The following is a 16,929-nucleotide window of genomic DNA, read 5'->3' on the forward strand; positions in this document are numbered from 1 at the left end:
TGATGTGATGGTCAGGTGTTCACAAACCTTTGGCCATATAGGGTATTTTGATGGTAAGTTTGTACAAGAAGATGGCTATAAAAGACTACAGGGCATCCAAAGCAAAATGGAAAGGGAAAGCAAGGATTATACCCTGTACATTCTTTTGAGTTTCTATGTAGAAACTAGGAATACTGAATGTATTAAAATGTTTATAAATGTAATAAAGCAGACAACCATCTCTATTCTGTTGTTCCTCATTTTAAACATTTCTCATCAGGGTCTTCCTATCTGACCTCTAAACTATGTCTGTTAGTCGAATGGCAACTCTAAATGGTGCCAGTACGTGTATGCATATGTGTCTTTGAGGTAATCTACACCTTAAATTAGGGACAGGTTCTCGTGTTAAGCCAGATTGCTCTTGAGCAATAAATTGAGAGGCAGCATGGTTGATATTTTATGTTATATAAAACAATCTGATTTCTGTTTACCCTCAGTTGTCCATTCACAGTGCTGGTTGGCATCACAGTGTTTGTGAAACTTGTGTTTCTTGCCATTATATTCATATTCATAGGTAGGTTAAAACAAAAGTCTGATTAGTGTGGTATTTTGATTCTGAATTGGTAATATTTCTTACAGGGCTACCCTGAAATCAGTAGTGTGCAGAGTTGATTGTTATGAATATGAAAACCTGGGTCTTCTTGCCTCTGTAGGCATTATTAGTTCAAAGAAAAGGTCTGAAAGAGGGCAGCTCCCTTTCATGCTCCTCTAGATTTAACGCATCTTGAACGCACACAACTCAGATGTTTGCATACATTGATCACACTTTACATGCGTCACTGTACTTCCTGTCATTATCTGATTAAATTCTCTCCCATTTGCGGTGTTGTAGCTCACCATTAAATTGCTCAACCTGAACTATGAGCACAGTGACATTTCTTACATTGGCTCTTGTCCTCTGGACCGAGGGTGAGTATGTGAGGTGCAAGTCCAGGCAGGCACATAAGTCTATCGTGTAATTAAATGGTTTGTTTAAATCATTTACTAAACTTTATTAGAGTAGTTTATGTAATACCTTTCAAAGTGAGGATCAGCACATGTTGTAAATAAGAATGTGGAGCAGGTAGATGAATTTTATCAAGTCAATGGTTATCATGTCTGAAGAGACACTTGAGGCACCAATAATTCTTGGGCTTAATTTTGAAAAACATATTTGTGTCAAAGTAATTTGTTTCTGACATAACAATGTCCATGGCTCAGTATATTTCACGTTTTTTTTAAATGTTTTATACCATTATTATGCATCTGTTTTCCTCAGGGTCCAGTGGGGACATTGTGGTCACTCAGTCTCCAGCCATTCTGTCTGCCATTCCTGGGAGCACCGTGACCTTCTCGTGTAAGGCAGATGCTAAGATAGATGATGACATGTGCTTATATCACAAAGCGCTTGGACAAACATACAAGGCTTTGTTTATTGACAGCTCCAGGCAAAGTGGGGTGTCTGACCGATTTTCAGTCTCTGGATATGACCTTAATTTTACCTTCAAAATCACAAATGTTCAACCGGAGGATGCAGGCTTTTACTACTGCATGCAAAGTGAGGCTACTCCTCTCACACAGTGATAAAGAGTCGTACAAAAACCTCTGATGTTTGTCTTCTCGAGTCACTGGGCTTTGAGAAATGCAGCTTCATGAGAGCGGGGCAGCAATAAACACACATAGCAGGTGCCAGGGAGCCAGAATGACAGAAAAATCACTTTGAGAAATCCAGCTAGAGAGGGCCAGAATGTGGTTTAGTGTGGAAACCATTTCAATGATTTAAATTTTGGAATTTTCCAACCTGTGAACACTGCAATCATGTCCCAGCCTCACTGGGTCACGTGTTTTGGGCCTGCACCAAATTAACATCATTCTGGACAAAAATTTTTAAGTGCCTTTCAGACAGCCTTGGTGTCACAATCCCTTCTAACCCATTAACGGCTGTGTTTGGTGTTCTTCCAGATGGGCTTAAAGTGGAGAAGGACAAACAAACTGTGATTGCCTTTACTACACTATTGGCATGCAGACTTATCTTGCTCAACTGGAAGAATCCTAACTCTCCTCTTTTAAGTCAGTGGGTAACTGATGTTTTATACTACTTGAAACTGGAAAAAATCAAATTCTCACTTAGAGGATGTGTGCAGAACTTTTTCAAAACCTGGCAGGATCTAATCAATAATATTTTAGAATACGCTCTTAAAGCACTGAGGAAGTAGATTCTCTTCCCATTTCTTTTTCTTCTCCATTTATCTGTATCCGCCTATTAAACTCTTCAATTTATTTATTTTTACTAAGTTTAGTCCGCTGGCCATGCTCTAGTTCTCAGGGGTGGGGGTTGATTTGTTTTCAATCCTGTTTTTTTTTTTTGTAAAAATTGATCTATTTGTATGGAATGATTACAATAAAATTAATAAAATTTATAAAAAAAAAAAAACCAGAAACCCTCCTGGACTCAGTGCGGCACCTGAAATCCACCAGTTGCATTTCTGAATTATACAAAGATACAACAGACCATCTACTGCTCAAAATCATTTCTTGGAGTAAGCTCCACATTTATTTCACTACATGCTGTTACCTATAAAATATATTACCATTAAAATTCAGCATTGGATTTATGTTTCTAAGTTCCCGATTTCAATTAGTTACCCATAATTACCTTTTGGACTTTAAAGTAGTCAGACTGATGTTACTGGCTTCCTACAATCCTACAAAGGATTAGAAAATGAACAAATGAAGAACTACAAAAGGATTAACAGAATATAGTGCTTGCTCTTTTTTTAGTGCATTTCAACAAACATAAATGTTATTATTTTTTACTACTAATCAATCATAAAGCTTTACAAGGCAAACAGTTAGAACCAGGCTAGTCTAAAGGGTTCATTTTAAATCAGGAAATGAAGTCTTCCTTTTTGGGCAAACCAGAATAGATCACCAGTAAGCAGGCAAGAATGATATGATATATCAAAAAAGAATAAATGTGAAAAATAATGAGCATTGAAATTCAAAAGAAAAAGCAAAAAAACATCAAAACGTCAACCCAAAGAGCCTATGGCTGACTCCAAATCCTTAGCTCTCACTACACTCAGATGTTGCTGGTTTTAGTAGTGGGATTGAAAGCTTAGAGGCCAGAGTGTGTGTTGCCATTATTATTAAGAAGGGATGCAAAAATTCTCTGAACCAGTAAACAGCACAGCAGTAAAGTGCAGTTATCAAATACACCTCTAGGTATCGTGTGCTTAATCACGTGTATTTCTGGGGTTTATTCTACAATCGTGCTAGTGACTTGAGCAGTTTTCTCCAAGCCACCATGACAGATATTCAAGAGACAATGATGATTGTGTTTTTCAACACTGAAAGCCTTGTTCGTAAAGAGTTTGTTCTCTGTGGGCAGACTGTTAATCAGTGACATCACATTAAACTACTGAGGTATCCAGTGGGAAGCATTAGGAAACAAAACATCTGGAAAAGTGCAAAACTGAACTTTGTACTACGATGACACACTTGCATATGCCACGTTGTCAGTAAAAGAGGTTTAGGTAAAAAATAATGTGGTTGTTACTTCACACCTCCTGTATTCACCAGGTCTTTTTTTACTGTTGTGGAGAAAATCCACCAAAAAACGAACAAGGCTCTAGACATAGTAACAAAAGAAGCACTGGAATGAGTCTTTTACACTAGGAGAGTATTTTGATGGCCCTAAAATGGAATTGCTTCACGTTTTACATTCATCCATCCATTTTCCAACCCGCTGAATTCGAACACAGGGTCACGGGGGTCTGCTGGAGCCAATCCCAGCCAACACAGGGCACAAGGCAGGAACCAAGCCCGGGCAGGGTGCCAACCCACCGCAGGACACACACAAACACACCCAGCCCAATTTAGAATCGCCAATCCACCTAACCATCATGTCTTTGGACTGTGGGAGGAAACCGGAGCGCCCGGAGGAAACCCACGCAGACACGGGGAGAACATGCAAACTCCACACAGGGAGGACCCGGGAAGCGAACCCAGGTCCCCAGGTGTCCTAACTGCGAGGCAGCAGTGCTACCCACTGCGCCACCGTGCCACCCTCATGTTTTACAATAAACATTTTTATAACAATTTTGGGATTTTTTTTGGGTTCCCGCTCATATATTGATAATGTGTTGACATCATAAGCCACTCTCGTGTGACTAACAACACGACTGTATATATTCACTAGCAACAAAAAGGCTACTATCGTGGAACTAGACCAAAACAAACAGTTCACATGAGAGAACCCCACAATAAACTAGCACGGGAGAGAGGAAATCAAAAGAACAATAAATTAAATAAAGTGAAAAGAACTGCTACGGAAAAAGAAACGATAAAGAGAAAATATATTTCAGAATTCTAAAATGTGATGATAACCAGTGCAGGATTTACGTATAAGCTACACAAGCTATAGCTTAGGGCCCCCGCCTTCTTGGGGGCCCCCAAAACAAATTGTCCGAGTGAGCAATTGTCATATATACTTAAATATACTACAGCATTATTTGTCCCAATCAGGCCCGGCCTTAGGCATAGGCGAAGTAGGCGACCGCCTAGGGCCCCGGCATCCGGGGGGCCCCGGATCGACTCCTTGGTCTAATTTTTACGCATTTCACAGAGCTTCCAGGGGGGCTCCGCCCCCCTCAGGGGGCCCCTGGACCCCCCTTTTGCCTAGGGCCCCATAATACCTAAGACCGGGCCTGATGATAACACAGACAAGAGTGTAATTCAGAGCATCAAGGTGAGATGTATGCCAAAATCATTAGAAAACTGATAAACTGAAGGGAGACAAACATCCAAAAAAGTCAACCTAAATCATGAGCAGATCAACAGGATGAGAGCATAGTACAGTAGATAGTGAAGGATCAGTTAGAGAATAAAATTATAGATATTCATACATATATTCTTAACTCCTCCAATTGATGGTTATGGGAGTAAAATTCAAGAGCTAACGTGTCATAAGGAGTCTTTTCTGACTGTGGAGTAGTCCCTCAGTTGTCTGACGGCTAAGCTGCCTTCTATATCCTACCGACTATGCTGTTTGTGATGAAAACTATGATCTGCTTTACAGTGTTTAATCTGGTCATGCTGGGTATCTTAGCTTAGCCTAAATAAAAACTTTTTTTTTGAAGTGATGGTGGTCTGAAATACCTCACATTACCCTCATTTCAGATGATCCAAAGGTACATCTTATGTAGATGTTTGTTTGGGTCTAATCATATCCATGGATTGATAGTCTGAGTTTGTGTCTGACATTCAGATCCTATAAATGGAAAGAATTTACTTTTTCTATCCTGTTTCGCCTATTTGATGTAATTCCTCTCTTCTTACCAGCCAGCCTCTCTAGACAGTTCATAATGGATGTATCCCTCATACCTTCATGAAAGAAAGAGTGGGATGAACTTTGAGGGATATTGTTGTAAATGTGGGTTTTATTCATTGCAGCACTCATTTTGATATGAGTTTTCTTGTTTTTTTTTCTTATAATAGCATTATTAATTTTTATGTTATTTGTTTACAATTTTGGAACCATTTTGGTTATTGTTTCTGACCATGAACGTGTGCCATTGAATTATTATATTATATTTCACATTAATGGGTTAAAATATAACAGTTCCTTGTCACGCTCCTCTAGCTCTTACACAGCCTGAAATCCACACATGACCGCACCAACTCAGATATTTACATACGTTGATCACACTTTACATATTTCACCGTACTTCCTGTCATTATCTGATTAAATTCTTTACACCTTACTGTGCCGTAGCTCACAATTCAATTGATCGGCTTCAACCATGAGTTTAATGGCACTCTTTATATTGGGTCTTGTCCTCTGGACTGAGGGTGAGTATGTCGGGTACATGTCAGTGTAATGTTTAATTCAATAACTCTTTCAAATCAGTTTTCAAGGCTTAACAGTTTAATTTATAGATAGATAGATAGATAGATAGATAGATAGATAGATAGATAGATAGATAGATAGATAGATAGATAGATAGATAGATAGATAGATAGATAGATAGATAGATACTTTATTAATCCCAATGGGAAATTCACATATAGAGCTCTTTTCAAAATGAGCACTGGCACAAATTGAAAATAATAATGTGGAGCAGGTCGATAAATTTGATCAAGTAAAACATTTTCATTCTGAAGAATCCTCTGAACTGAACACTAGGAATTCTAACAACTTCCGGACTTAATTGTGAGAAACAGATTTGTGTCAAGGTGACCGTACTCAGACATAACAAGACATCCATCTCTTAATTTTCTTTCTTTAATCCACTTGTGTTTATTTCACTCAGGTTCCAGTGCAGATATTGTGGTCACTCAATCTGCCAGCCATTCTGTCTGCTCTTCCCGGCAGCACTGTGACCTTCTCGTGCAAGACAGACACCAAGGTAGATGATGACATATGCTTATATCACAAAGCGCTTGGACAAACACACAAGCTTTTATTTTATGACAGTGTCAAGCAAAGTGGGGTGTCTGACCGAGTTTCAGTCTCTGGATATGACTACGATTTTACCTTCACAATCACAAATGTTCAACCGGAGGATGCAGGCTTTTATTACTGCAGGCAAAATGAAGCTTCTCCTCACACAGTGATACAGAGTCGTACAAAAACCCCTCAGATGTTTGTCTTCTCAAGTCACTGGGCCTTGAAAAATGAAACTTTATAATAATGGTGGTAATGAACACAGATGTCAGAAAGTCAGAGAGACACTTAAAAGCTCAGTGATTTCATTTTTAGCCAACAGCCTGGGAAGATGAACTGGGAATCAGAATCCCTTCCACCGGTTGGATTCCACTAATTGTGTTTCAGATTGATTGATGTAAAAGATATAGCAGACTACCTACAGCCAACAGTCACTTCTCACTGTATGTTTCATATTTATTTTAGTACATACTTCAATGTATGAAAAATACTAACATTCAAATTCAGAATTTCTTTTGAATTTTAAAGTTCCAGATTACATCCAGCCTTCCATAATAACCTTTTGGCCTCAAAGGCAGCCAGACTGATGTCAAGGTGTGTTTTTAAATGGAAGTTATCATCCAATGACAAAGACAATTTGGACACAGAGTGAAGGGAGATTGCAATTGCTAGTTGAGGGGGTAGTGGAACGGATGTCAAAGTTTTTATAATCAGCAAAAGAATTAAAGAAAGCTCTCCAGTGTGGTAGTTTCTGAGCAGTTTCCTGTGGCCATAACAGCAGAAAAAAATAATGTAGGAGTGTGCGGGCTGCACAGCAGGCTGATTGTTCTGAATGACTGAAAATGCTGCAGTGACTGCAAACTAAAATAAAATTTTGTGCTGCATCACAATTTTCATCTCAGTGCTCATTGCAATGTGACTGCTAAACTTGACTATTCCTATATAATTAAACAAAACTGTACTTATGAACGTGATGTACAGCTGTTGTGGGTTTGAATCCTGTAGCTATTGGGGTCTGTATGAGTTTACTTTTTGTCAACATGGACGTTTCTGCACAGAGGTCAGACATACATGTTATCTTAATTTGATGGTATCAGTTAGGTGCTGTCCATGGTTGGTCTCTGCCTTGCACTGGAAAAGTGGTGGGATAGACTCCAGCTCCCCAAAACCCTGAATTAAATGAGTCTGAGATTGTTATGTTCATTTTTACTCTGCTTATCAAATTATTGGATGACCCCATGGACAGACATACTGTCATTAGCTCATACAAAGTGCTACAGCACAGGATGGTCAATACACCTGCCAATATGAAGAGTGAACTCCAACAATGGCTGAAAGACTTGATGTACCCGGCCTGATAGAACTTGATACTACTGTATATAACGGCATATCTTTTGTGAAAAATTAGCAAGCTAATCCTTTTTCCGTGTCACTAATGCACAAACTAAACTCTACTAGAATGCTAATCGGTAAATAACTTGAACTGCATGCAAGTACACATTTCCATGTGCTTTGCATTGCTCACAAGGGTTTCAGCTTTTTGTGTTTGTCACCGATTGCATGTTTATATGTCATTAGAATATTAGGACAATTTTGATGAGAATATTCTATTCTGTCCAACAAGCTACTAATACATCTCTTCTTGTCATGTGATACTCAATCTTTTCACATTTTTCTCCCATTTTTCTGTTGATTTGATTCTTTTGAAATTGATTGTCCGTGAAAGAGGACAACACCAAAGGTCATGCGAAAAGGCAATTTCCCCTCAGGGATAAAAACAGTGTACCAAACTACCAAAACTGGTGCACTGTACGATTAGAGGATTAATCTGCCCATATAACTTTACATACTGGTGACCAGTAGTGGGCATTACAGAACCCCAAACACCAGACACAACCTCACCGACACAAGTTCCAGTTAAAGTACAAGGTTTTTTTGCACCAATACCTTACAAAAAGGCTCCAAAAGTAGCATAAGCACAAGTATTCTCTTTTCACCTCCCAGACGAGTTTTGTTCATCCTCAACACCCAACTCCAGCTTGCCTGGATGAGGTCGAGCAGCTCCCTTTATCTTAGACGTGGGAGTGCTAGGGCATAGCCTGATAGAAGCACTTTCGGATGAAGCAAAATTCACCAAAATTAGGGATCACAAACCCTCATAGCATCCCCCGGTGACAACCCTGGAACCCAACAAGGCTGTCCCACGGGGCTACAGTTCCCTTCATGCCTTGTGGGTGTCCATACAGGTATTTTGCCACCTAATGTGTTGAAGGACCATATAGCCTAGACTAGTTGTCTTCCCCTGTTTCTTCTATCAAACTGGTCTCTTGGCCGGGTATTTTTCCCGGATCTGACCCTGCCAGGATGCCAGCATACCCAGTTCCAAATTTAGCATCTTCTTCCTGGCTAACTTTCCTCTTGAGCTTCCAATGGGCATTCCTCCCATTCAGTTAAGGAACTTTGCCACATCCCAGCCAGGACACCCGCACAGGTGCATTGTCTATTACAGTGCTCATATTGAAACTGCTGGTTTACATGACAGGGTGTTATCCTCATTCTTCTTCGTGTTAGGATTCAAACAAGCCCAGAATGTAGAAGATGACTAAGAAAATGTCCTACAGTTGTGTTGCAGTTCTCCTCACCTCGTGTGCCTTTTATATTTTTCCAAGAGCCCCACTCTTCTCGTAAACATAGACATATTTTTATATATATTTTACATATTTTCATAGACAGTTTTTGTTCCCCACTTCTTGAAATGTCATACTAAATGGTTATACCTTTCACATCCTGGGTGAAATAAAACTTCCATCATTTTAGGCCTGCTTAATCCAGTGTATGGTCTTGGGGCCAGTGTCTGTTTTGGTGGTATTAAACTCAAGGCAGAAACCATGCCTGTATGACAGAGCAGTGTTTCCCTACCTCGGTCCTGGGGACCCCCTGTGGCTGCAGGTTTTTGTTCCAACCAGATTCCTAATCAGTGACAACAGCTGATAGCACTCATCTCATTTAATTAGCTGGTATTATTTGTCTTTTAATAATAGTAATAATTCATTTTATTTATATAGCACCTTTCCCATGCTCAAGGCACTTCACAGAGTTTAAGATAGAAAGGCAGGGTATACAGTATACAGCATTGTACTAAACCAGATAAATAAATAAAAAAGATTAAGACAGAAAATTCAGAGAAAAGCCTAACAGACAATATAATTGATGGTCTCGCACACACACACAGGTTACATGAGCATCTTGACATAAAGGTAAACTGAGAGAAGGGTAATAAAGTCAAGTAGAGATATAAGCCTTCCTGAACAGATGAGTTTTGAGTTGTTTTTTAAAAGAATTCATGGAGTCAGCTGACTTGATTAGTTTTGGTAGGTCATTCCAGAGTCTGGGCGCTATACAGCTGAAGGCCCTGTCACCCATGGAGTGTAGATTAGTGAGGGGCACAACAAGATTACCAGAATCAAAGGACCTTAGTGGGCAGGCAGGCACATAGTGATGGAGGAGGTCACTGATGTAGTTTGGCATGAGGTCATTTAAGGCTTTGTAGGTTATTAGTAGGATTTTATATTCAATTCTGTAAGACACAGGGAGCCAGTGAAGACGGAGCAGGATGGGTGTGATGTGCTCGCTGCTGCTGGTTCGAGTAAGGACTCTTGCAGCAGAGTTTTGAATCAACTGGAGCTGTGCTATAAGATTAGAAGGGGCACCTGCCAGTAGGGAATTACAATAATCGATGCGGGATGTGATAAAAGCATGGACGAGTTTCTCAGCATTAGAAAAGTAAGTTGAAAGTAAGAACGTTTCTTAATGTGATTTATGTGGGCAGAATAAGAAAGGGAGAAATCAAAAATGACACCAAGATTCTATTCTATTCTACATTCAGAAAAGCACAGCAGCCTGGTTTTGACATGTATAAGATATTTAGAAATATTTCTATTTTTCTATAGATTTAAATTCTTAAGTCTCTTTTGTTGATTTCATTATATTTTGCTCTTTCTCTGTGCAGTTTTCCCCCTTTGTTGTATCTTATTAGTGACAATTAAAAATGAGCAGCAAACAACACTGAATGATCAAAGGCTGCAACTACTTTAGCATCAGACCTACTAATTAGTAAATAATGAATTAATTAAACAATTAGAACACCTAGAAAAGTAGAATGAAAATCAAGATGAAAATATTGCTTAGAAGAAAACAAACACATTATTCCCATATACTATAACTGCTTGGCACATTTTAATTTTTTTTTTTTTTTTTTACCAAACTTAGTTTTCTAATTTCTATATTGTTCCCAAAACACAGAACTTGGGAAAAGAAAAGTTCACTTAATTAGCCCAGGAGTCTAATGTTTTATTCTAAAACAGAAGCTGGTTAGAATAAACACCCACAGCTACAGTGGGTCCTCAGGACCGAGGTTGGGAGCCACTGTGATAGCGTACATTCTCACAGAGTCAACACTAGAGTCACCAAATAACATATCACTCATTTCTTTGGGATCTGAGTGTCCAGAGAAAAGCCCCCAAGAGACAGTGAGAACATGCATATCCACATAGTCCGGTTTCAAAAACAGTTCAGTCTTCAATCACAACTTCGAGTTCAAACTTAATTTCTTATCTTCACTTTATGGTTTGCCAAAGTTTCCATTTTTTTCTGCTGAGGAAAGACTGGATTTTTTTTTTAAGACCGTTCAACCCCAACTCACATTACAGTATTTTAACCATTTTTGTGAAGAAACTTAAAAGTAGATTTGTTATCCAAGTCATGCCTTTTTTTGTTTTGATTTGGACCACTAAAACATGAAGACTATATGACACATTTGTCCTACACCCGCCAGCTCCTCAATTTTGGCCCTGTCTTCCTTTAAACTTTCAGTATTCTATTTTATATCAAATCACTCCTTATCACTCTTTATTTCAGGCAGCCCACCTACAATTCTAAATATAAATATTTATGCAATTTAGCATGTGGAGGAAAACACCAATGTAAAAGAAAGGATGCCCACACAGGCGAACAGGCAGGAGAACTTCAGAACTCCACGCAGACAGTGACCCAGTGCAGACTGGAACCCAAGACCCTGAAACGGTGGGATGAAAGTGTCAGTCACTGTACCACTGTAAATTGAACACAATTTGCTTAAATCCTAAGACCAAATGTGTTGTGTAAAAAGTAGCAGGTGCTGGGTGTGCACCCTGTGATCTGTGGCCTGGAAATGAGAGACATCGCTGCTGACGCTTCTTCCACAGGACCCTCCTACAGTACACAAAGATTTGCATAGGCTAATTAAATCTGTTAAAACCCCTCTCCCATTCTCCACAGAGCAGCACTCTGGACCTGAACCATGATCTCATTAACTACTCTTGCAGGGATCATCATTCTCTGGACTGGAGGTGAGGGTGCTTGTCAGGTTGGCTGCATATGGGGTATATGGGTACCTTGAGGATGACATGCTTTTAACAACCCTTGTGTACATCCATGTTTCACAGTTTACTTGAGGGGGTATAGCCATGCCTTGGTGAATGTTTAGGCTAAGTGGCAAGTGCATCTTGAACATCTGGTGGGGCTTGCAGGGGCCGCTGTTAACTAGGTCAGGTCATATCTTACTTGTAGACACTTTTCAGTGACTTTCAATTCCTCTTTTTCTTCTACAGCTCCTGTTAAATGTGGTGCTCCCCAGGGATCCATTATGGGTCCTCTATTCTTCATTCTATTTGAGCAATTTTTAGAAAGTTTAATATTTCTTTTCACTGTTAGGTTGATGACACACAGGTTTGTATTTCTATGTGAACTCTGCAATGTATCAGCTGCATAATTATCTTGTAGAACTAAGATCCTGGATGGCTGACAATTTTCTCGATCTTAATCAAAATAAAACAGAAGTGCTGATAGCTGGTCCTGCAGCCAAAGCTCACAATGGTTTCAAACCTCTTGGCTTTTTCATGGATTTTTGCAAACCTCAAGTTTGTAATCTTGGTGTTATTTTTGACAGTAACCTCTCTTTTCAGAAACAGATTAATTCTGTGGTCAAGAGTTGTTTTTCCAGCTTCTTCTCTTACTCAAGGTTAAGCTTTCTTTATCTCCTGAGGATCTTGAGAAAGTTACTCATGCTTTTATTTATTTTTTGGCTTGATTACTGCAACTCATTGTATTCTGGGATCAGCAAATCCCTGATACACAGGTTGTAGTTGGTTCAGAATGAAGCTGTCTGTTTTTTGGTTGGGGCAAGAAAGTTTGATTCTATATCTTCAATTTTCGCCTCTTTACACTGGCTGCCTGTTTAGAATTGATTTTAAAATGTTGCTGCTTGTTTTTAAATCATTACATGGGTATGCTCCTGTGCATTTTTCTGAATGATTTGTTTTACACCAGCCATCCAGAGAGCTTTAGATCTATCAGTCAGGTGCCTCTTATGGTCCCTCGTACTAAGTGTAAAACTAAGGGGTACAGGGCTTTTGCAGCTGCTGCACCTCGTCTGTGGAAATCTTTACCTCACTACATTAAGGAGTCACCTTCAACTGAATTGTTTAAAACTAGACTGAAGACTCATTTCTACTCTCAAGCTTTCTGTGACCTCTTAGTCATTTGTTTGTTTCAATTTACCGCTGGTTGTATTGTCCTTTATTATATTTTATTGTATTTATTTTTTTTATGTATATTGTATGTTTTCACTGTAAAGCACTTTGATTACAGCCTTACTGATGTTGTTTAAATTATGCTCTACAAATAAATTGACGTTGACATTGGTATATTCTGCTGTGTTCAGAGGCTTAGTGCCATGTTGGACCCCTCAGTTTATAACGCCAGTTATGATCCTCTGTCTTGTCCCCTCAGAGTCCATTCAAGATATTGTGGTCACTCAGTCTCCAGGCATTTTATCTCCCCTTCTTGGCAGCACTGTGACCATCTCATGTAAGTCAAGCAAGGCGATAAACAATGACATGTGCTTGTTTCGCAAGGTGCCCGGACAGGGGCATGAGGCTCTGTTTTATGACACCTCCAGACAAAGTGGGGTGTCTGACCGATTTTCAGCTTCCGGCTATGACTACGATTTTACCTTCAAAATCACTAATGTGCAGCCAGAGGATGCAGGCTTTTATTACTGCTGGCAAAGTAACGCTTATCCTCTCACACAGTGATTGAGAGTCATACAAAAACCTCGACCCGCTGTGTCGTGAGAGAGGCGGCATCAACACCTGCTTGGCAGCGTCAGGAAGCAACAATATATAATATTGTCTTTATAGAAAGAGTTGAGACGTTGAAGGTTGGTAGTTAGTTGTTCAATATTACAGAATTAAATAATTATAACAAATGAAACAAAAGCTTTTCGGTATATTAAAAAGGACTCAATTTCTTAGTTTTTAACTATTTCCACAGACAAAGCATTAGTAGACTTGTTAAAAAGTAGCCTTGTTACCTTTTAATTTAGGGATATAAATATATATTCTATTACCTTTTAATTTAGGGATATAAATATATATTCTAAGTATTTAAGAGGTCAGATCCAAGTAGGCATGTCAGATATAGTCTGACACCATTCTTTGGAAACGTGGTTGCATTGTCATTGTACTGGCTGCTTTAATATACTGTACACATCAACCTATTATTAGATTGGGATTCCATTGTGGACTCAATAAGGTTTTAACTGTGCAGCAAATGTTGACTCCTATGTGTCTTGAATGTGATTATTGCAGATTAGCCAGTGGTAGATCTCTGCTCCCAATCAGATATCAGCAATTCCAATTTCATTCTATAGATAAGATCTTGGAGGACTGTGCTTTACGATGCTATTTTATTAGCATTTTTCTAGCCCTAAGGTAAGGCCTATTCGCAGATGGGTGCACTGCTGCCATTACCCACCACAAAGTCATTCAAGTGTTCTTCTTCTTGTAAAGGATGTATGTAGTAAAGGCACACACCATTACTATGTTGCCATCAGCAGGCATTATTGGCACCCAGATGGACTGTTTCATGGACTCATGAGTTTTCTCAGGATCCTCATTCTTCCATCAGGGAATTATAATTCATTACAAGACGCCATTATTTACCAATCCTCCAGTCAACCTTACCAGCAGCACCTCAACTTTGACTGGGTGTTTAGCTGCCATATCCCATCCATGACATGGCAGTGCCAGTTATGCTTTTAGACATGGACTACCCTCCTCTGGCCATGTTTATCTTTCCATTCATTATGATTAATGATTAAGAAGGAAGGTTTGTTTATGGGAGGCCCTCTGGACCCCCTGGAGGTAGTAGCAGAAGAGAGACTTAAAAGAAAAAACTGAGTGCCATTATGAGCAATGTTGTACATAATCTCTCTGACACACTAACACCGAGGAGTTTTAGCCAACAAATCATTCATTAGAAGTGTGTCAAGAAACACCGCTGGGGCTCCTTTATACCAATGGCAGTACGCCTGCATAATGCCTCACTAGGACTGGGACCGTTCCCTTATCACTAGCCAAGTCAGACGTTTTCTTCTTTTTTGTAGTCTTTTGTGCATATTTGACATGAGCTGTTGGTGTATTTCCTAAGCATATGTAAAAATCTATCTATCTCTATCTATCTATCTATCTATCTATCTATCTATCTATCTATCTATCTATCTATCTATCTATCTATCTATCTATCTATCTATCTATCTATCTATCTATCTATCATACCTGTTGGGGATGGACCATTGTACAAAAAAAACGTGAAAAGTCAGAGTAGGAGTGTGGTAATTTTAGTATGTAATGGAACATATTTACTTAATTTAAGGATATATCAATAATTTACACATTTCTGCAGGGTTGTCCAAGTGGTTACTATGAGTTTGAAACAGAAAAAGAAAGGTTGTGATGTGAAAGCTTATTGTCTTCTTTGTGTGGTATCTATCTATTGTGACAAAGGTGCTATATGAGTGCTCAACCTGACACAGACAGACATGGGAGGCACACTTATAAAACAAATAAATGTTTTATTTTTTCTTTTTCTTCCGCCTGTGGACAATGCCTTCCCTGTCTCCCAAAGGCACAATAGCACAATCACCTCACTACTTCTTCTCTTTATCCTCCACTCCTCTCTGGCAAGCTTTGTCTCCCTCTTCCCGACTCTGGCTCCCGGAGTGGTGGCTGCTGGCTCCTTTTATAGCCCACCAGGAAGTGTTCCAGGTATTTGATGACCCATTTCCGGTCGCACTTCCGAGTGTGGCGGAAGAACTGCCCACATGGGCTCAGGAACCACTGCAGTGCCACCTGGAGGTGGCCACGGACCCCCAACAGGCTTGAGTTCCAAAATCCTATGCCCGTGGCCCCGATGTAACCCAGGGGGGCTGCCATATAGCGTTCTGGGGGAGGTACTGTCTGGACCAGGCTTGCTCTCTCGGTCCATACAATGAAGAGGCATCCCAGCAGGATAAGAACCCATGGTATGCCCATCATGTGAGTGCCAAACCGTGACTCTTTGTTATCCTTACTTTAAATAGACAAACACCCAGTAACGAGTATACAAACCCACTAATGATCGAACCTTTGGGCAAGTAGATAAACAAGCAATTGTTAAACCTTAACCAAACCAAAGGAGAATGCTAAAATAAAGTCCAATTTTTAAAGCTTAACCAAGTGAAGCAATACAAGTAATGTTACTACAGCATTTCAGTCTGTTAGTTCAGTGTTTCATTTTATACAAGAAAGTCCATACAGTCCCCCCTTGTGGGTGAGTCTCCTTCATTCCAATGGCACTGTAGAAATTTAGACATAATTCAATTCCAAACTATGAATATCTTGAGAGTTCCAAAATTTTCACCCATATAAGTCACTTTGGATTAAGGTGACTGCCTAACATAACAATCTAAACCAGTGTTTCCCAGCCTCGGTCCTGTGGACCCCCTGTGGCTGCAGGTTTTTGTTCCAACCAGATTCCTAATCAGTGACAACACCTGATAGCACTCATCTTGTTTAATTAGCTGGTATTTTTTTTCTTTTACTGTACATTCAGAAAAGCACAGCAGCATGATTTTTACATTTATAAGACATTTAGAAATAGTTCTGCTTTTGCTATAAATTTACATGCTTAACTCTCTTTTGTTGATTTCATTATATTTTGCCCTTTCTCTGCAGTTTTTTCCATTCGTTGTTTCTTATTAATGACAAATAAAAATGAGCAGAGCAGACACCCAGACAAACAACACAGAATAATCAATGGCTGCAACTACTTTAGAGTCAGACCCACTAACTAGTAAATAATGGATTAATTAAACAATTAGAACACCTGGAAAAGTAGAATGAAAATCAAGATGAAAATATATTATTAAAAAGAAAAAAATACATTATTCCCATATAACTGCTTGGTACATTTATATATATATTTTACCAAACTTAGTTTTCTAATTTCTATATTATTTCCAAAACACAGAACTTAGGAAATAACAGTTCACTTAATTAGCCCAGGAATCCAATTAAAAACAGAAGCTGGTTGGAACAAAAACC

General features: G+C 39.2%; 1 gene segment (V, D, J or C); it reads left to right on the forward strand.

The window, feature by feature from the left end:
* Positions 1-878: 878 nt before the first annotated feature.
* LOC127527980 (immunoglobulin kappa variable 5-2-like) lies at positions 879-1,617 on the forward strand. The segment is given in 2 exon segments: positions 879-948; positions 1,298-1,617. Coding segments are annotated over 2 exon segments (354 nt in total).
* The last annotated feature ends 15,312 nt before the right edge of the window (positions 1,618-16,929 follow it).

Source organism: Erpetoichthys calabaricus, chromosome 5 (genome assembly GCF_900747795.2).
Source record: "Erpetoichthys calabaricus chromosome 5, fErpCal1.3, whole genome shotgun sequence".
In the NCBI taxonomy this organism is placed as follows: Eukaryota; Metazoa; Chordata; class Cladistia; order Polypteriformes; family Polypteridae; genus Erpetoichthys; species Erpetoichthys calabaricus.